Source organism: Urocampus carinirostris, chromosome 5 (assembly GCF_059441175.1).
Source record: "Urocampus carinirostris isolate Australia breed hairy pipefish chromosome 5, RoL_Ucar_1.0, whole genome shotgun sequence".
Taxonomy (NCBI): domain Eukaryota; kingdom Metazoa; phylum Chordata; class Actinopteri; order Syngnathiformes; family Syngnathidae; genus Urocampus; species Urocampus carinirostris.
In genome coordinates, this window is record NC_142353.1 from 2439905 (window position 1) to 2462023 (window position 22119).

General features: G+C 38.2%; 1 protein-coding gene and 1 long non-coding RNA gene across 4 annotated transcripts in view; both read right to left on the minus strand.

The window, feature by feature from the left end:
• Positions 1–22119, minus strand: part of LOC148364960 (uncharacterized) — a 79108-nt gene that overhangs the window by 12557 nt on the left and 44432 nt on the right. The gene's annotated exons all lie outside the window — the stretch shown is intronic.
• Positions 1–22119, minus strand: part of LOC148364961 (rabphilin-3A-like) — a 53824-nt gene that overhangs the window by 6308 nt on the left and 25397 nt on the right. The window contains exons 2-14 of one of the 3 annotated variants that reach the window (XM_088335323.1): positions 19142–19235; positions 16430–16561; positions 16197–16326; positions 12158–12241; positions 11940–12087; positions 10597–10635; positions 7414–7593; positions 6123–6263; positions 4613–4692; positions 4476–4550; positions 1777–1886; positions 169–295; positions 29–85 (exon numbers count right to left, since the gene is read on the minus strand). In XM_088335323.1, coding sequence (XP_088191449.1) covers positions 29–85; positions 169–295; positions 1777–1886; positions 4476–4550; positions 4613–4692; positions 6123–6263; positions 7414–7593; positions 10597–10635; positions 11940–12087; positions 12158–12241; positions 16197–16326; positions 16430–16561; positions 19142–19152 — 1314 coding nt within the window. In that variant the 5' untranslated portion in view covers positions 19153–19235. Of the gene's footprint in view, positions 1–28; positions 86–168; positions 296–1776; positions 1887–4475; positions 4551–4612; positions 4693–6122; positions 6306–7413; positions 7594–10596; positions 10636–11939; positions 12088–12157; positions 12242–16196; positions 16327–16429; positions 16562–19022; positions 19042–19141; positions 19236–22119 lie in introns of those variants that run through there. The other 2 variants (XM_088335321.1, XM_088335322.1) reach the window with 2 other exon arrangements.

Below are 22119 nucleotides of genomic sequence, written 5' to 3' on the forward strand. Positions count from 1 at the left end.
ATACATTAGTTATGCTCTTAAAACACACCTCATCTTCATAGAGAGAAATGCCTCGAGAACCACCGGCCGTTGCTGTCCTCTTTGTCTGTGAGGAAGACAACACATCATGAGTTCAGTTCTGGACTGATAAGGGGAGAGAAACCCGGCTTGAAAATAATCGTCTCTCACCGGAACGACTCTCTCCAGACACACGTTAAAATTCTTCTTCTGGTTCATCTTCAGTTTCTTCAGCGCAACTCTGGTCTCCCCGATAAACTCGTTGTGGCCAAACTTGTCTTCGTCACAGACTGATAACCTGTGCCAAGGCGTCATACGAGGAGATTGTTGGGAAAAAAAATCTGTGGTTTAGCAGCCCTTTGAGACTCTTTGTGATTAAGGGCTATACATATAAACATGACTTGACTTGACTTGACTGTCAAAAAGTGGTAAATCGGAGCGTGATTACATCATACGTGGATAGAGTAGCCAAAAGTTTTAAGTAAAAGTACTGTTACTCCAAAAAAATAATACTTTTGTTTCTAATTTATAGATTTTTTTAAAACAACTATTCAATCAGATCATCAATTCAAAGTCCATCCAATCAACAATAAATTACATTTTATTAGGAAAAAAAATTATCAAGGTAAATTCAAGTACTTTAATAAAATATAAAATAACAGTAAATATCAATGAAATAAATTATAGGTGGCACAATTAAAGCCCCAGTACTTTTTTTCACAAGCTCTGCACACAGAACAACAAGCTAGCCCAGGGGTCGGCAACCTGAAATGTTGAAAGAGCCGTATTAATAAAAATAAGCAAAAAAACAAATTTGTCGGGAGACGCAAAAAACTAAAAGCCTTTTAAAATCCTTATAATGAACGCAACACATGCTTTATGTAACAATATTAGCCTTTCGTCAAAATGAATAAGTTGAATACAGCACATCCTGTGGAGAATGACTTCACCACTCTGTTGTATGATACCGCTTCAAGTTTAACTTTGTTACAATACTAACGAAAAACAAAATGTTTAATTGTTTTGATAAAATTAAAGAAGTGCATATAATGAATCACATTTTTGATGTAAATGCTTTGGATGAATCGAAAAAACAACAACAAAGGTGCATAATGTGTCCCTTATCTAGGCAACAAAAACAGTGCAATGAAGCGCAGCATGCATTTATGAAAATAAAACAGCAACCTTTTAAAAAAGTAAAATAAATGAAATAACGTTAATGCAGGTTAAGTTTGATTCTATGTGCAGTTGTTTATCTGGGGTCCTTGGCACGTCACACACACACACGCGTGCACACGCACACATGCACGCTTGTTTGAGACCTTTAAAAAGGGCATGGCTTAGGCCGCAAAGCTGGCTCTGACACAGGGGACACAGAAGAAAACAGACCAAAGGGGAATGCACCTGAAGCATAATGTAGCGGAGTAAGAGTACTGTTCCTTCTTCAAAAATCTACTCAAGTAAAAGTAAAAGTATTTGTTTATTTTCTGATGCTCTTTTATGTTTTATAAAAAAAAAAAATCATAGTTTTGTTGTGTTTTTTTTTCCCGGGCTTGGAAAGGATTAGCGAATTTCCCTTCAAAGGGTGTCTCTACTCGCAAATGTTTCTGGTTACAAAACTACTCCCAGAATGAATTAAATCCATAAGTAGAGATACCACTGTATAGTGATTTAAAAATACAACCAGGAGTAAGAAATATCCCAAAACTAACTCAATAAAATGTACCAGAATATATGTAATTAGTTACTACCCACCCCTGGATTACATGCAGTATGTACCTGAGCGTCTTACGCTGCATGTCATCATCCGTCAGGCCGTGGTAGGTTAGTGTCTCGTTCCATGCGGGGTTGCGAGTGTTCCTCAAGGTTTTCGTGCGCAGCTTTGTTGACTGTGATCGAAATAGAAATCAGAGGAAGACACAAAGTCGCTCCTGGAACTTATTTCCACTAACCTACACACACACTAGACTTATTCACAGTGGGTTGCAAATATCGGGGGTCTCAAACTTGCGGCCCCCATTATGCTAGTTTGAGGCCCCGCGTTCATACGAAAGTTACGTATTATTTTCTCACTGGATGTTGCTATATTCGGACGGCCACCGAAAATGCGTGCTAAAAGCACAGCAGAAAAAGACTCAAAGTAATCAAAACTTTTGGAATGAAGAGATATAACAAAATGAAAAAGAAAAGGAAAAAAATGGCAAAAAAAGAAAAAAAGAAATAAGACAGAAAGTAAAACTTGAGAAAAAAAGAAAAGAAATGAAAAAAGAGAAAAAGGAGAAAGGAAAAAAGGAAAATATATATATTTTTTTCATTTCCACTTATTTTCTTGTATTCCTTTCTTTTCCTTTTTATTTCTTTTACTCTATTTTCTTAAATTGCCTTCTTTTCCACAACTTTCATTTTTCTTCCTGTCTTCTTATTTTGCCTCTTTTTCTCATTTCTTATTCTCCGTTTATTCCTTATTAAAAAAAAGTTTTTCCCTTCTTTTTGTCTTTCTTTGAGAAAGACTGGGTAAAAATTGAAAGAAAAAGATTGAATTTCCTCATCCATGTAATTGAGTTTTTCCTTGCCCTCGTGTAGGTTTCAGATCAGGGGATGTTGTAATTGTGGTCTTTGCAGCCCTTTGCATTCTTATGATTGGGGGCTATACAAATAAACATGACTTCACTTGACTTGACCTTTTTGCTAACTTTCAGTCTCCGTAGTTTGTAGTCTGCCTTGGACTAATTTTGGGTGGCACTATACATTACAGCGACATCTCGTGGACGAATATAAAATAGTGTCCCTTTAAGAACGTTTTTATCAGCGCTGTTTTAGTGGAAAACCCCATGTGGCCTAACTTAGCCTCGGATCATAGTTTTAGTGGCCCTGAACTCAATTGAGTTTGAGACTCCTGACAAAGGTAGACACTAGGTAGTGCATGAGCATTGGGCATTGTTAACTCATACTTAATAGAGAAAATATTCAACTTTTTAAAACCACCTTAAACTGTGCACCTTACCTTTAAAGGTGGGGTCAGGCATTGTAAAACTTGGGCCTGAAATAATGACTTTTAGCTAGGAGATGGCAGCAGAGTCACATATAATATGTATGCAGTTGAAGGTTTGTTCAAACCTCACTTTGTGTTTGCTGTTAAAAACGTAATATTGGAATATAATATTGTGAATGTGCTTAATTGCTGTTGAGATTGTCATGATTGTTTTCTGTTTTTAGTGTCAATAAATTTGTTCAAACCAAAAAAAAAAAAAAAAAAAAAAAAAAAAATGCAGTTCTTAGACACGCTCAAATAAACTCTTCTTTTTCCACATTTTAGGGGTTTGTTCCGCTCCTAACAGGCCTGACAAAATTAAAATGAAAACAAATAGGCACAATTGAAAATAAAGCATAAGGGCTCTTTGAAATCAGTTTGGCATTGATAACACATCAATTGCTGTCATGCACTTTCCGGACAAATTTCAACATGTTACCTAGTGTTTAATATGTTTGTGTACTGTAACCCAATGCTAAATCTATTCCACCCCGGTCATCCTGGAAGGGGGATTACCACTTGTGAGGCCCATTCTCAAGGTTTCTTTTTTCCTCACGCTGAGGTTTTGAATTTTTACTTGCCCGCATGTTGGTTTAAGATCAGGTAATGGTGTTATAGTAATCCTGTGCAGTCCTTTGAGACATTTTTGTGATTAAGGGCTGTAAAAATGTGACTTGACTTGACATCCTTAATGAAGAAAATATTTACCTTTTAATTTTTTGAGAACACCTCTAACTACGCTACCCACCTTTAACAAGTACTTAATACAGAAAATATTCTACATTTAACTTTTTAAGGACACTTCAAAAATAGTTTTCCACCTTTACCACTTTACTGAGGTCAATAATGACAGATAAAGTTTAAAAAGTGCAAAGTAACACTGGATTTACAATGTTCTTTACAATAAAAGAAAGAAAATGAAAAAACAAACAAACTACAACTAAATTAACCAGGGTTTTTTAAAAAGCCGACGCAACATGCCAAACCTACATTGTAATGATTTATTTATTCATTGTAAACATGACGTACATAATGTTGAAAACGTGTACAGAGTTTTAATTATTATCAAATAGCAATTGACATGTGCACATATTAAAATGGTTTATTAATATATTACATTTATGTTCATAAAGATGTGTATGAGCATATTTCTCTTTGAGTGTCTACTTTACGAAATGTCTGTGCACGCCACTGCATATTCATATTGACTTAATATTGTTCTTGTCCCCCGTGACCCTACTGAGGATAAGGTGCACAGAAAATGGATGGATGGATTATTCTTGTCTTTTTCTGAACACCGAACCCTTTTTTCTCCATAACCACAACGTGTCAGGCTTGAGCCAACCCAAAACTTCTCCTGAATCCCAAAATTATTTCCTTTTTTTTGTTTTGGTTTTTAATACACATTATTAAATAAAATGTGTTTCTGATGTTCAATTATATCTACCTTACTAGCCCCTGGTAGCAGATGAAGCTTTACATAAGGGTCAGCCAGTCCATTTGAATCCATAGGTTTTAAGCCCTGAGGGAAAAGCAAGTTTGATTAATGAATTATTACCACAACAACCCTAAATGTGATCGTACCTTTGCTTTGAGGATGCTGCAGTGAAGGCTGTTGCTTTCCTGGTCATACATAAGACTGAACTCCAGAGAGCCCAAAGTAGCTGAAAGACGCCAAGAGGAGTCACTTGTTATGTGTTTGCAAACATAACACAGCCCATGTTTTTTTCTTCCTAATAAAATAGTTTATGTGCTTTGTTTCAGCACAAATAGCCCTTCTGTGATAGATAATATGATATGTTTATCTGAGTATATAATGAAAGAATATATAGATAGGGAGTGTTTTTTAAAAAAAGAAAGAGAAACATTTCCTTTTCAGTCCAATTTCATCAAGAAGCTATAGAGTTGAGTTTTTTACAATACCTTTCAAATTTGTTCATAACATTCGGCTGCTTCGAGACCTCGTGATTATTGCTATTATTACCATGGTAAAGTGAAAAAGTTCCCAAATGAGGACTGTAAATCAATTCATCCATTATCTGAACCGCTTATCCTTAGTAGGGTCATGGGGATGCTGGAGCCCATCCCAGCTATCTTCGGGCAGTGGGCAGGGGACACCCTGAACTGGTTGCCAGCCAGTCGCAGGGCACACAGGGACAGACAATTCACTCGCTCATTCACACCCAGGGACAATTTGGACCGGTCAATTAACCTGACATGCATGTTTTTGGAATGTGGGAGGAAACTGGAGTGCCTGGAGGAAACCCACACAAGCACGGGGAGAACATGCAAACTCCGCACAGGGGGGTTTGATATCATGACCTCAGAAATGTGCCACACACGCGCTAACCACTGCGGCGCTGTGCCTTGGACTGAAAAATCAAATAAAAATAATCATGACACTTTTTAAAAACTCAGGGTCTCCAATGTGATGTCCTGAGGGTGCACCTCAGGACAGTTGAGGTGCACACAGACCTGTTCTGAAAATAACTCACCAGTGTTTGGTCATTGTGATTTTCTAAAAAACTACCTTTTCAGCTTTGTAGCTAGCTGGCCACCTACCTTTTAGCTATTTAGCAAGCTACCTAGCAACATTCATGTATTAAACAAATTAACTTATTGATCTTTTCATTTATTTATTTTAGAGGAAAATCCAATATATGAGTTTTAGGAAGGGAATGAGCAAAAAATGTGCAGGTTATTTTTAGCCTGCTATCTGACTACCATTTTAGCTTTGTAGCTGTCATCCTACCGTTTTAGCTTTGTAGATAACTAGCTTTCTACCTTTGAGCTATTTAGCAAACTTCTGGCTAACATTTGAGCTTTTTTGCTAGTCACCAAGCTAAATTTTGGCCTCTCCAGCAAGCTATCCAGCTATTCACTCTTTGCTAGCTATCTACCTAGTTTATTACCAGTTTACTTTTCTAGCTAACTATCAGAGTACCTTTAACTATCTAGCTTAGTAGCTATTTTAGAAAGTAATATAAAACTGGATGCCTTTTGCAGTAACTCAACACTTGGAGACCCCTGATCTAAATTAGACAACATCAGCATTTTCCAAGGAATAAGAGGTACGTGTGACAAACTATCTCACTGGCTTCATCAGAGTCGTAGTCGTTGACGTCTTCGTCCTCCGCTGCTGGGGGAGGTTGATTTCGAGCAGAAGGAGCAGCGTAAGCAGTGGGTTGCCTTCTGTCCTCTCGTGCAGCAGGAGGTACTCTGGGTTCTGAATGGGCTACACCAGAAGAGTAAGTGCTGCCTTCTCGTCCTACCTGACCTACAAACGCATACAGGCTGTAGTCAATGTGGACCATGACAAAAAACCTGACATTGGCCAAGACTGGTGTCAATCTGTTTATGTGTAAAAAGAAATTATGTAGCGAAGCCAACAAATTGAAACAAGGAACATCCAATGATGCAGAAATGATTGTAGGCAGATTTTTCCAATCTGTCCGCATTATAATGTGTTTTGGAGTAAATATTTTACAAGGTTGGATTTATTGGACGGTCCTGAATGTAACGAGTCCATGTTTGCGGGGAATCCTATAATCACATGACGATAGGGAACTTATTGGTGAGTTACCCCGGCTTTATAGTTTTTGGGTATCTTGTTTCAGACTTGTTTTTGTGATGAGTACATTTTGAAATGAATGAAAGCATATTTTGATGCTCAAGAGTTTAAGCTTTCCAAAGATATGTGGCATGACTATTTTCAGTGATTGGTGACATCGAACAGACACGTATTTGCTTCTCAACAATTTTCCGGCCTGCTGACAAACGTTAACGTCAAGGGGTTAACATGTGAAACAATATGGTGACCGGCTTGCTTGGGTGCTGGTGTCCCTCCAACGATACCACAGCTCAGGATGACAGAAAGAAGAAATACTGTCTTCAAAATTCATTTTTTTAGGAAAAGAAATGCAATATACTGATGAAATATATATAAATTTTATGCCAAAACCATGTACTATTTCCTCACATATTGCTTGTTTAAGAATCTGTGAAATCCTTTACCCCAAAATACAGTGGAACCTCGGTTTTCGAACGGCTCTCAGTTCGAACAAATCGGTTCTCGACCAAAAATTTCGAGAAATTCTTGCTTCGCTAACGACCTGATTTTTTTAGTTGTACACGTTCATGTTAGCGTAATCTTTCGTACGATTAGCCTCGGTTAGCTTCATGTTTACGTTCATGGTAAGCATTTAGGGTGTTGGAATGGATTAAAATGATTTTACATTACTTTTAATGGGAAAAACGATTTTCGGTGATCGAACAAATCGGTTTTCGAACAGGGTTCTGGAACGGATTATGGTCGAAAACCGAGGTTCCACTGTATGTTCATCTCTTGTATTCATGTAGGTATTGGTGCTCTATGCAACTCTTACCCTGTGGAGCCAAAGAGGGCGTAAGATTGGGTTGCGGTTTAGAGCTTTGAACAGGCACCATCCTCTTCATGGCCACCTGGCTCCCTTGCTCCACCTCTTGAGGGCCAGCACTGCCTGTAGCCATGCGAGCAACTGACGGCTTGGGGCCCACAGGTGGATAACCAGCACGGCTCTTGGGCTCTGTTCCCAAAAATAAGCATACCAAAGTAAACACAAACTATTCATGAGACGTATATTCACACTTCAGGCTCACACTGCAGCAGAATATGTAACAACTCCCTGGTGTCTCTGGATACATTTGATGTTGCAGCTTTTTGTTCAGATTCAGATATACTTTATTGTCATTCTTGTACACGTGTATACAGAACAAAAAGTCAATACATCTGACCCGCACAGTTTCCTTGATTGTACAGATATAAATAAATGTTGTACTGAGTTAGAGTATTGAAGTACTAAAAATATGCTAAATAATTATAGCTATGTATAGTATTATACAGTAGTGCAAAGAGTGCAAGAGGAGCAGCTAACCAGATGTGCAAAATGGGCAGTCAGGTAAACAAGTCAATATACAATAACAATAACACTGGAGTACGATAGTGCAGAGGAGAACAGATGTGCAAAAGAGTGGCTAGGTATAAGAGAAAGGCATTGACCTACATTCATGACAACAAGCAATAGCAGTCAACTGGAGTGCATACATGGAAGTGCTGTTCAGTTCATTGCCTTTCTATCATCTGGAGGTCATGTGACAAAGTGTCCCATGCGTGAGCTCTGCAAAGCACTCAGGAAAGAAAATGCATTGAGGCTAGTGGATGATGTCAAACTTGTTGAAGCTGATGAATAGCAAACTGTAACCCAAATAAGCAGTCAATTTATGTGAAGAACTGCATTTCGGGGAGTTTGTTATGTTTGTTATGTGTTATGTTTGTTCTGGATGAGTCTATCACATAAATAACCACTTATATGTCAGCGACAATTTTTTTTTTTTTAAATCATGCTACATTTTGAAAAAATATGATATCACAAAAAAATCCAACCTAAACAGTGACTGCATATCTGACAAAGAATATGGATACACAACCAGTGTTCCCTTTAAGCTGCGCACGAACGCAATTAAGCACTACCTAGACCCTCTCAACACACAAGAATAACTATCCATGGCATAAAAATCAGGGCAAGAATTACAATGCATGCGGGTGACCAAAGGTTGCCTCTGTGTGTTTTAAATGTCGTACTGTATTTTGGAGTCAAAATCAAGTAGAAATTGAGTCAACAAATGTTTGCTGGAGAGAGGGGAGTTTGGGTGGGGTAACAAGAGAGGCGGGTCGGGGGTAATGGGGGATATTGGTGGATGCACTTGGTATATAACTTCAGCAAGTTTCTGCCCTTGCGCAGTGTGGTAAACAAGTTTGTTTCTGCTTGACCATCGTTATAAAATAACTTGACATTTTTTGCTTCTTTTGTGTTGTATAACATCACAGGAGTCTGACGGTTCACATTTATTTCAAAAATATTCTTTTAGGTTGCTGAAAAATCTGATGTTACATAAATCTGATGTAAATAATTTGCAAATAAATCAAGTAAAAATCTTTACCAACATTGTACTTCTATTGAAAAATTGTGATTCAGTACAGTTCTGTATTTTGCAACCAACTAAATAAATCAACAAAGCATTAGTATTATGTAAAAAATATCATATTTTAATCTAAAATTTGTCTTAAAACTACTGACGTCTGTGGGCCGTGCAACCTTTCCAATAGTACATTAGCCAATTCATTTATATGTGAATTTGTGAAAGTGCCAGAAAATCAGCAAAATGTAACTTGATTTGATTGGACATGTTTGATAGTGATATGGTTGCCACACTCAGGATTGATGTTGCTCACCATTTTTTCAAGCGATGCTTACAAAATTTTTAGGTTAACGCTCAGCCCTGTGGAAGTTTAGAGTTATCAGTGTACACAACTCAGATTCACACCTATGAAAATGCATATATTTGCAATGCAGGAGGAAACCGGATTGCACTGAGAAAACCCGCACATGTAAAACATGAAATGTCCATACATAGAGGCCAGAGCCTTTATTTGAATCAATGACTTCCAAACTGTGAACCAGATTATTTTTTAATTTTGTGCTATGTGATTTAAATAAATCTGCATTTCTTGATGGGATTTTCTTTAAATGTTCAAACATTGCCTCAAACAAAATAAAAGGTCAACTGAATCAGAATTTCACAAATGTGTATCAAGCCAGTAGAACTTTTTACTATTCATTTAATAAGAAAACTGGCCCTTATTTTAGGAAAGGTTCCCGGCTTCAAACTCCAGAATTATAGTCAATTCAAGTCAAGTCATATTTATTTGTAACGCCCTTAATCACAAGAAGTCTCAAAGGGCAGCACAGACTACAGACTATTGTTGTATACACACAAAGAAAGGAGGGAGGAAACGAAGGTATCTTAAAAATTAAATACAGAAAAATAATACAATGTAAAAAAAACATACATGGATAAAAAAATGGTTAAAAGAAAATTGTTTAAATTAAGAAATTACCTTGAGGTGCTATCACTATGGAGGACCAACAATGACAAAATACAAAAATAAATACAAAAACAAAGAAAGAAAGTAGAAAACAAGTGTATTTTTAAAATGAAATATATAAAGGTAACATAAAAAATATACATGAACAAATACACAATAAATATACTATAAAGACAATATTGATCAAAATCTCTGAGCAGTGGGCAGTAAACCAAGGCTTTATAATACATTTCTAAATAAACTCTCACTTGCTTTCCTTTATGGCTCATAATGTTTTACATTTGAAAGACGGAATTCTTGCGTGTTAAGTGATGTGATCAGATTAATTTTTGGGAGTGAATCAGAACAATCACAGATATTGTATTTATCATAAAATCTGACAAATCGCTGCTTCAAGAAGAGCCAGGCTTCAGATGTATTTCATTGTAAAAATAAATGCATAATAAACCAGGTAAAAGTGTGGAAAATAATTGTCTTTTCAGGTGTCAAATATGGTCCTTGCATACCTCAGCCAGGTTGGTGTATAAAGTCAGCCAGCCCAAACACAGTCCTTAGTATTTTTTGCATTTACAACAACAAATTCACTGAAAATGAACAAATAGCGCATAAAACTTTGACAGATGATGAGCATATGAAAACTTGCCTGAAACTTGGTTGTCACTTGCAAGAGGCTGACCCAGATCTGAAAGCGAGAAATGTGCTGTAGGATTAACAAGCACCCAAGATGAATGATGAATAATGAACTAACAAAAATGTGTCCAAACCCTAGCCTACAGCCAACTGCCAGACAATATTTGTATGACCTGTAACGTCAGTCATAAAATTAAGAACATTTAGTCCTGGAGCCTCATTTAGCAGTGCAACAAACATAGACACTAAATGCAATTTCAGATTGAGTCGTTAGCGAGCAGAACCATTTTCTGAAGCAATTATGAATACTATACAAATAAATTGATGTAATTTTATCATCCTCAAAAACATCAATAAATACTATATTAGGGGGATTATTGCTAGTGTTTGAACTCTACCTCCTTCTTACTTGAACACTAAAAAGTTCAAAGAACTTTTCATTTTTGGAAGACAAAAGACAAAATATATATGGAGTGTATCGGTTGTTTTAGGTTGCAAGCTCTCAAGAATGCACTAGCCAAGATTGTCTTGGTTTGGCTCTTGCAAAAGATGGCAGCATTACCCCACTTTCCAGTCTCCCTCACTTTTCCTGTTTCGAGGTGTTTCCAATTAGACAATTAACCCCCCCCGTATTAATACCCTGGGCTCCCAGGTCACATTGCAGATTCGTTTTGATTCCTGGAGACTTTCACTCACCAAAACAACAAGCTTCTCTTCCCACAAACCCATTCTTTATTTCCCCCCTCGTTCCAAGTTAACCCACTCCAAGACCTGCCACTTCAACCGCCTTCTTCAGTTTGCTCTTCGTCCCATGAACTTCCACTCAAGCCATCTTTATCAAAGTTGCTGCCAATTGAAATGAAAATGAAATGCACAATTCTCCCATTCAAGATTTGTCTTCATCCCAGGACCCCTCTCTAGTTTCACTCGTAAGCCTCCCTCTCAAGATCTCCTCCTTAGCAGTTCTGGTCCCAAAGCCCCTTCCCGCCAGTAAAGTTTTTTTGGTGCCGATAAATAAATGTCCTCCTAATGGAGTAAAGTCACATCCCTTGTATCCGGTCTCCTTGTGTTCTGCATTTGGGTCTGACGGACGCCCCGTGACAAAGCAAATATGAAGGGTTCAAAGTAGTTTTAGGGGTTGATTTCAATGTGAGAATATGCTGTAATTTTTAACTTGGTAATTACTTTCAAAATAATTTGCTACTTTTGAGTGTCAGTAATCGTTGGGGTTATACAGTTACCTTTTAAATAAAGTAACTAGTAACTGTAATCACTTTTTTGATAGTAACGTGCCCAACACTGACCAAATCTAGCTTTGTTTAGACACCCCTGACCTGATAGACTAAAAAATCCCACCAAGTTGCTGAGGCTGAGTTGTCTTCTCCCTGGGTTTTGGGGCTGCTTCTTGGGCACGTTGGTCTTTCGTGTTGGATAAAGGCATGGGTGCAGGAAGGAACTGTTTGGGAAATCCTTTAAAGAACCAGGCACCAGACCTCTTCCACACCTGGGAAAAAAACATTGTGTGATTGATTTTCCCACAAGAACTTTTCTATTTTTGTGCAAAAAGCACTCACCTCTCTCTGTTCTCTGCAGATTTTACAGAGCCACACAGCACGGGGCTTGCTGCTGCACTGAGTACCACACTTAGTACACATGTTCTATGCAGCAGGGAAACAGAGACATACAAAAAGCTTGACATTTATACTGTGTAGAGAAACTACAATACCACATATCCATTTACCCTAACTTTCCAACCACTGGTTCTGCCAACACTTCGAAAGACCCACAATTCATTAACAGGAAGTGACCAGAATCTCTAGCTATATAGGATAGATTTGACACCCTAAAGCAGGGGTAGGGAACCTCTGGCTCGGGAGCCATATATGGCTCTTATCATGAGTACATATGGCTCCGAAATAAAATGAAACTATTGCACATCTCTCTGTGGCGTTCCAAAGTCAAGTGATTTCATCCCGATTTTGGTCCATGTAAAGCCGAATCAACTTAATACAGAAGTACGATATGAAACCATTTAAACTGCTAAATAAAAACGCTGGCAAACGACTTTGGTTGGGTGAGCAGTACAGGTGGGCGGATCCCTGCACACAGCGCAAGGCACTTCCTTCTCTCTCTCTCGCTCAGTGCAGTCTACACTGAAAGTGAATATGACGATATGCTTATCGTTTGCAGTAATTTGTGACATTTTTACAAAAGAACTTTGCATGCAAGTTGTTTTGAAACCGTTATTAAGGACAAATTTCATGGAAAAAAATTGCCTCAACACTCTTAACTGAAGGTGGAAAACAAATTGTAAATGGCATATTTACATTGATTTGGGACACAGGATTTGGCATTATTATCATTTCATACATTTGATTAAATCATCAAATGACACACAGTGAAATAAAAATAATTAGCTTTTGTCTAGAGAGCGTGTCTGGCAGTTTTTTCAATTTTGTTTGAAAATATATGATGTGGTTCTCTCAATTTATTTTTAAAACATTTTTTTGCTTTTATGGCTCTTTGGGTCAAAAGGTTCCTGACCCCTGCCCTAAAGTCAAGTCAAGTCATTTTTATTTGTATAACCCTTAATCACAAGGAGTCTTTTAAGTTTATAAAGGATATAAAAGATTAAGTGTGGGATAAAGTGTTTATTTGTAATCAAAACCACAATGATTTGCATATGTATCATATTCAATGTCAGAGGATTTATTTCATTGTGTCTCTGAATGAAAATTTCCTTGTTATATACCATTATTATAATTAACCAATTGAAGAGCTTTATTTTCAAAAGCATCAACAGGAATTTATCCAGTCACAGGACAAGCCTCCAATGACTGACATCACTCGCCTTTAAAAGAGAGGCGCAAACACCCTTCTGCCTCTTTTTCTTCACACGCACTCAAAAGGGAGGCTACGCCAGCCTGTGCCCACTTGGGACAATGGTGACCAAGAAGGGCGAGATCCATTGCCTTGTCTCCTCAGGCAGGAAACATGGCGAACCCAGTTATGTTTCTCCCTTTCCCTATCCATCGGCTGAAAAAGGCACAATGGCTTCAACAAAAGGTTTGGAGAAACTTTCCTGAGGAGGATGGGGGTTCACCATGCCCCCCGCCACCCTTTTTCTTCCCCACGTGATGCTTTGTCTGACCCATGAGTAGGCGAGATAGGATTTCAAAACTAACTGTTCTGGTGATGGGTATAAATATCATTTTGACAAGCTATGGAATAATCCCTGATCATTTAAGAGTTAATAATCTTAAAATCGGTTTTATTGTTAGGTTCTGTTCACTTGCTACAAAATGTCTTCCTCCTGCTCCCTTGCAAACACCGCAAGTGCTTCTGTCAACAATGTTCTTTATTGTTTTGTTTGATTACATTTTCTTGGTCATGTAAATATACCATGGTTTGTTGGAATCAACCCACGTGCATTTTTTATTTGTGTGTCTACATTACTTTCCTTTAGGACTGACCAATCATTATCCATGAACTGCGAAATCGATAATTTAAAGCTAAAAATGCAATATGTTTGGAGTATTGCGTCCTTTGTAACAATGCAAGACAGAATATGAGGCAATTTTGAACCAGTTCCTGTGGGAAACCGTAAGCGTAGACCTTCTGGCCAAATCGGTAACCATCAAATTAGATTACAAACCAAATATATATAATTTAAAGCGATTTACTGTACAACCGTTGGGTATAAAGTCACATATTCACATTTGTGTGGTGAGAGAGATAAAAAATTGTGCATGATCATTTGTGGCATAATGCACTCACTCTGGTGTTATTCCTCTCTGGTCCCCCTAGGGTGCAAATTGTATCTAGGGATATCTCTGATGTGTTATGTGTTAAGCAAAAGTATGCCTCGAGCACATAACCGCGTTTTTACCTCTTGTGCAGGGGCGCACTGTCGTGCTATTCTTTTCAAGTCGGAAAGGCACGTACGTCTTTTTTAAAGGGGTTGTATGTATTTTTTGACCACTAGATGTCTATTTGTGTGTAGTGAAACAGAAAAAAAGCATATGGAATAATATAAACAACAGAGACTAAAAATGACTAAATCGCACCATTTTTGTTTTCTTCTCTTTTTTTTTTTTGCCCAGCCTATCGAGCAATGTTTTGGGTACCCAAAAGCTGTGACATGGCAGAAAACTATGTCAGCTTCCCTTAGTTGAAGCTCCTGTTATGTAAAATACATGCACATTTTTCTCGACCTACAAGTATTTTAAAAAATGCATTTTTATCTGATAATTTGGGATTGCACACCTTTTCATGGCCAAATTCAAGCACATTCAAGCAAATAAATGTCATGATTACTGATTCGGAGCACCTGCGGCTGCCCCGGTGGCGCCAACAGCCCTGGTCGCTAATTGGCTCCTAGCCACTGTTAAACCCCCCGACTCCCTGTTACCGGCGTCCGATCGTTGTGAACCCTCAGCTCCCACAAGCCTTCAGGAACCTGACTCCCTGTTATTGACTCCCGTACGATTCCCGTTTTTCGACCCGTTTCCGAACCTGACTACGCCTGTTCTGCCCGCCGCCTGCCTACGACCTCTATTACGAACTAGACATCGCCTCTGATCTCCAGCCCTGGTCAAACGATATTTTTGTATTGTCTCTTTTTCGGCCAATTGCTGCCTTCTTCCGACACGGAAGTGTCATCCCCGCCTTGCTTGCTCCCGCTCTCCGCCAGTCCTCGGATCAAGCTTTCAACCAAGCCTTACTCTCACTCTCTTTCAATAAAACTAAGAAACTAGCGCAGTTGGGTTCCCGTCTCCGTTCCTGGTCCCTGACAATAAATGCATATTTCTCAATGAGTATTTTTATCATGGACGTTTATTTCATAGCTCATTTATCTCATCTCATCTCATTAGCTGTACCGCTGATCCTTATTAGGGTCGCGGGGGGGCTGTATCCCATCCCAGCCAACTCCGGGCAGTGGGCAGGGGACACCACTGGTTGCCAGCCAATCACAGGGCACACGGGGACAGACAACTCACTCGCTCAGTCACACCTAGGGACAATTTGGACCGGCCAATTCACCTGAAATGCATGTCTTTGGAATGTGGGAGGTAACCGGAGTGCCCGGAGGAAACCCACGCAAGCACGGGGAGAACATACAAACTCCGCACAGTAGGGCCGGTAGCTGGATTTGAACCCACGGAGGAGGTTCCCATGACCTCAGAACTGTGCCGCACACGCGCTAACCACTGCGCCACCGTGCTGCCCTAGCTTATTTATTTTTGATTATATTTTTAAATCAGCATATATTTCTTTAATGAATTATATTTGACCGCCAGGAGGCGGTTAATAATACACACTCTCCCTTCGGACTTTCATTTTAAGGCTGCGGCCTTAAATTACTATCCCAAATCTAACTTTAAGTGGGCCCGGGGCTTGTGAGACTGTTACTTTAGTACTTTGTGGTGGTTTTGAAACACCCTGTATGTCAATAAATCAACTTTTTTTGCTAAAGGGGAAATATTTTTTCTATTTTTATGTGCAATAAGTTGATAGAGTACAAAACATATTTTCTGACAACATATAGATTTGACCTTTTTTCATGGGAAACTGCCATTTATTTAAGTACTGTATTGTTATTTTATCTCTCACCTTTTTGCAGTCCTCACACACCACTGAACTGACCCCAGGTGTTCCCAGCTGCTCCCCGCACAGCACACAGCGAGACAGGCCATCCCCACACACAGTCTTCTTCATGTCATCCAGGCGGTTTATTAAACGCCTGCAGAAGCACACCTGACTTCAACCATATTGCTTAAAACCACTTCCAGTTCAATCATGGCAGCGGATTGAGTGGATTTCCATGCGCCGGCTTGGCGACTCACCCGATTCGCTCCTGCTCCATGGCCTCCATTTTCTCAGCTCGGGCAATCACACCGTTTATAATTTCTTTTTCTTCATCTGTCAACTCTGGAGCCAAACCAGGCCCAGGGCCTGGTTGCATGGTCCAATTGCCCCTGACAGGGAAAAAAAAGTACATTTTAGACACAGGATTTAAAGAATCAATTAAATGTGTATATATATACATATACCGTATTTTCCGCACTATAAGGCACACCGGGTTATAGGGCGCACCCCGAAAAACTAGTTTTTGGTCCTATTTTTGACATATATAAGACGCACCGGATTATAAGGCGCTACAATGGGAACGTGGACAAAACAGTCAGATAGTTCAGTCCAACTTATTACCCCCTTAACATTCCCAAAGCTTGCAAAGACGCAAATACGTGTCGAGAACACGTGCGGATGCGGTGTCCGTAAGATGTCACTCAAATGCATCGTTCCATCATTCGGAAGGTTAAAGTCTTGGGATTCAATAAATGATAACCATTCCTTCGTATCTATTTTCTTTTTCGCTCGCAACTTTACTGTGCGTATGACAATAAACACTTGGAATTGAGTTGAATTTAAAAATAGACACTGCATTCCATCCATTATCTGCACCGCTTATCACAGAAACATCGAGTTCAGTCTGAAACAAGATACAGGGATAATATAGAAAGCCGGAGTAGCTCACCGAAGTCGTTGTGTTCATAATAATGTGCAGGCAATGTCCTCTTATATCCGTGAGGGTAGTAAATCCAGGAGAATACAATATTTACAAATACAGAATAGAAAAAAATGCTTTCTCTATGCCGTCAGCCACATGCTATACGCATACGTATTTTCGGCCAATTGCAGGCTTTGTTTCGCTGTTTAAGCCAATGGCAGCCTGTAAATTATAAAAAGGATCCGCCTCTTGACCTCCGAATAACTTTAGCCAATAGTGATCGTTTCAACTGATGATTGACACGTCTTTTTCGGCCAATTGCAGGCTTTGTTTGCCGTCTGAGCCAATGGCAGTCTGTAAATGATAAAAAGGATCCGCCTCTTGACCTCTGAATAACTTTAGCCAATAGTGATCGATTCAACTGATGATTGACACGTCTTTTTCGGCCAATTGCAGGCTTTGTTTGCCGTTTGAGCCAATGGCAGTCTGTAAATGATAAAAAGTATCCGCCTCTTGACCTCCGAATAACTTTAGCCAATAGTGATCGATTCAAATGATGATTGACACGTCTTTTTCGGCCAATTGCAGGCTTTGTTTGCCGTTTGAGCCAATGGCAGTCTGTAAATGATAAAAAGGATCCGTTTCTTGACCTCCGAATAACTTTAGCCAATAAAGATCAATTCAAATGATGATTGACATATTGGTTAGCCAATGAAACGCCGGTAAAAAAATCCCAGCATCCACCGCGTACTACTTGGCGTTCGGGGGAAAATCGAGTCGGCGGCTGCAAGTTAGTTGGAAAACTTAATGTTGATCCATAAATAAGGCGCACTGTATTATAAGGCGCATGGTCATCTTTTGAAAAAAATAAAGGCTTTTAGGTGCGCCTTATAGTGCGGAAAATACGGTAGTTTTGTTTTATACTATTTTGTAGTATCTATGAAGTAATTTTTATGTAGTATTTCCATGGTAGTATTTTTTTTTTGTATTTTTGTAGTATTTTTGTATTATTGCAGTATATTGCATTATAGTGTTTTTGTAGTAATACTATAGTATTCTTTTTTTAGTATTTTTGTATTGTCTCTGTTTTATTTTGTAGTATTTTCATATAAGAATGTTCGTTGTATATCCGTAGAATTTTTGTAATACTTTTGTAGTACAGTGTCACTGTAGTTTTATTTTTCTAGTATTTTGGTGATATTTCCATAGGAGAATTTTTGTAGTATCGCTATAGGTGTAATTTGCAGTATTTCTGTTGCAAAACTCTTGTAGTAGTATTTTTGTAGTAATATTTTTCCGGTAGTTGCTTATATTATAGTATTATGTAGTGGTATTTTTTTAGCATTTCAGGAGAAGTATAATTGATGTTTTTCCAAAGCAGTATTTAGTAGAATTTTTGTAGTATTCCCATAGTTGTATTTTTGTCATATTTCTTTCGTATTTTTGTAATATTACTGTAGTTGTCTTTTTGTAGTATTTTTGGAGTAGATAATTCTGTAGTAGTATTCTGTAATATAGTATTACTGTAGAAGTATTTTTGTAGTAATTCCATGCTATTTTTTATTTTCAGAATGAAAGCAAAACAATATATGAGGTCCCTGTTTTATATATTTGCTATTTAATTTTGGAGTTATCGTGTAGTATTTTTCTTGTATTTCTGTAGAAGTATTTTTGGGTGAACACACAAAGTGTCAATGGGGACAATGTTGGCACCAAAAATGGGCCCCCTAGTGGTTGTGGGGCTCTAGGCAACAGCTGAGCTCACTTATGCCTTTAAACACTCATGCTGCAAGTACACAATTCCTGATGCAGTCCTCATTATATTCTACAAACTTCCGGCTCTATGTATTTGCTTGTTTATTGCTACAGGGCTGAAAACTACACTGAAAGGGTGGATGAGACAGATAGTAGAGGCGTTATCTACTTACTTTTCTTTATCACTGTGTCACAGAGCACACAATAGAGGGCACAGGTGGAAACAAAGGATTAGTTTTCAGTGATTCCAAAGCCAAATGAAAACAGCTTGTAACTGATAAATGGCGCTCACCTAGCGTACATGGTCGTCTGCCTTTCGTTGGCCGCTCAATAATCCGAGCATCTGCTTCTTATCACCGTGTCAGTCATGGTAGCCCTAATGCATCCTAAGAGATGGATAAACACAACAGTAAAGTCTCAGAACATGAAAAGTAATTACTCTGTTGTGCCTCATTAGTGGAAATCAGAGTTAAGATCAAGCCTCAGAAATACGGTCCCACTCGAAGCAAGCTTGTGGGTATCAAAGCCCGACCCAGTCTGAGCCTAACCAATTCACTTGATTTGTAGGACCGAGCCCAAAATAAACCTAAAATGTCACACTTTCACTTTTCAATTCACTTATGAGGACTCAGGTGATTAAGCCAGTCTTGTAATCAATTTTAACTTAAAAAAGACTGTATAAACATGTAAATCTTTTATATTTCTGTGTCTGTTGAAAGGTAACACTTTGAAGTTTGGTGTCGAACAAATAATCACTGCAAGTTCTAATATTATGAATTGATTATTATGATTATGAATAATCTAAGCTGGAACACACAGTAATGGAAGGTTTTTTATTCTTGCCTGAATTTGTTTTGCTATCACATGCCTGAGAAAGAGTGTGGCATAGTCATCTTAGCTAGAAACAACTGGGTCAACAAAATGAAGTCTTACCTGGTCCAAAGTCAAATGTAATCACAATTTGAAAAACTATTTTAGACATTTTTCTACAGGCATGACAAAGCATGAATGAATGAAAACGTTTATTTCGAACATAAAAATAAAAACAGGACAAAAACAATGAGTCAACAACAGAATAATGTCACATAACATGTTCGAAAAGGGGTAGTCAGAAGCAGATGCTTATTTTTCCTAACCCTTTATCTTCCTTATTAAATACATTTTATAGATAGCTCCTCTTGTGTCCAATACAACAAAATCTCGTGGATATACTTATTACATGGGTCAGATATCAATAATTATAATAGTTACAATAATCACATATTTTATACATTAATCTTCACAATACCATTCCTCAACGTCATAATGCGCACAATCCATAGACGTTTTGTTTTGACAGTTGTTAACCACGTCTAAGATTTCTGATTCCGTAACCCCAGATAAAAACATGGTCTTGGAGTTCATTTTTATCAGTGACTCAAATTGTTTACCACTGCACTGTGGGATATTTGCAGCGAGCTCTGGTCCAACATTTACAAAATAACTATTGAAATTCTCCAAAACTTGATTTAAATTATAATTTTCACTGTTCTTATCAATAAAATATTTTGGATATGCATTGCTTACATTCTTTCCTTTTATTATACTATTTAATATATCCCAAATACCTTTGATATTACTTTTGTTATAGGTGTAATAAATTGGTATAGTATAATTTCTTGCTTGCTCTTAATATTCCTGTCAATTTGTTTGTATACGTTTTATATCGGGATTCGGCTTCCTCAGTTCTTAGTTTAATAAATTTTCTACATAAGGTGTTTTTTTTCTTACAAGCATTATGTAATCCCTTAGTTATCCATGGATGGTTTACAGATTTATTCTTAAAAGCATTTCCGAAAGTAGCCATTTGGAGAGGACAAGTTTACAGCCTGAAGCATTTTATACATTTGACTATTAAGGATTTTATACGATTGAATACAAATTACATTTAATACAAAAGATATTCACTGACTAGGCTGTAGTACAGGTCAGGGCAAGCTGGTGGAAGAGGTTGTTTACAGGAACGGCAGGAACGGGATGAATTGCTGATAAGATAATCAGAACACCCAGACGCTGAAGACGCAGGAAGGCTCAGTGTTGTTTTGAGGATCCCAGACATCAGGGCGCTCGTCTATGAGATGGTGAAGCCCAGGGGGCTTCCTTGGCACACCCATAGGAGTAGCCGGCACACCATTATTTGGGGAGAAGATGGCCAATGGGAAAAAAGCTAAAGGACTTCAAGAAGAAGGCTTCCCACAGATGCCAACGTCACTTCGGCCGTCTGCGATGGAGTTCACTTAGTTCTTTTGTTAGGGAAAACAAATCTGCCCCCGTGTGGAAATATCGGTTTCCTGATGATTTTTCCCTCAAGAAACGAGCGCGCATAAATTGTTGGATGAAAGTAGGTTGTGTTTGGTTAATGGAGTCAGATAACTAATTTGAACAACTTGGTAAACAGTACATTTTGATAATTAATATACAACAAGCCCTAAAAACTTTGCAACCGCATATTTTTTTTTTTTACCTATTTTTAGAAATCGTGAAAGACTTGTAAATGTTTGACTTCTCTTTCGGAAATCAATCCACGATTGTGCACACTTGCACGTGATAATGGCGCATGAAAATTGATCCAAGGTTGCATTTACGCATGTTTATTTTCGGTTCTGATTATAATACAGCCGCTAAAATTCCATAAAATGACGTTGGGATTTTGATTGGCTAACAAATGTGTCTAAAGGGGTTAAGAGGTGATGGGAAATTCTGAAGGCAGCCCGTCATTCTGACATGTTGAAAATAGGGCCATCAACCACAGCAGCAGTGCGTCATTAAGAATCTAGTGCGGCACTTTAAGAGAGGGAGGGAAAGAGACAGAGAGACAAAGGAGAACAATGATAGATGGATAATAGACATAGATGGGAAGGATTTCTTTAAACTAACATTGCAAAAGTTCAGTAAAGTGCACATTGTAATGAGGGGACTTAGTTTTTTTGTGGACCACAGACTTTCAACGGCCTCAAAACACACTGCACACTTTTAGTATACATTTTTATAAACATATGAAAGCGGTGTTGGCCACGTTACTTTAAGAAAGTAATCGGAGTTGCTCACTACTTCTTAGAAGAATAACTGAGTGAGTAAATGAATTACTCTATAGTAAAAGTCACGAGTTGCCGGGGAAAGTAACTCTTTCCTTTACTTCAAAAAAGTTGAATATGAAAGAATTTGACATTTTCTCGGCAAATACAAAACACAGCGTTTACAGTAGGGATGGGAATTCTGACTATTTTTTGA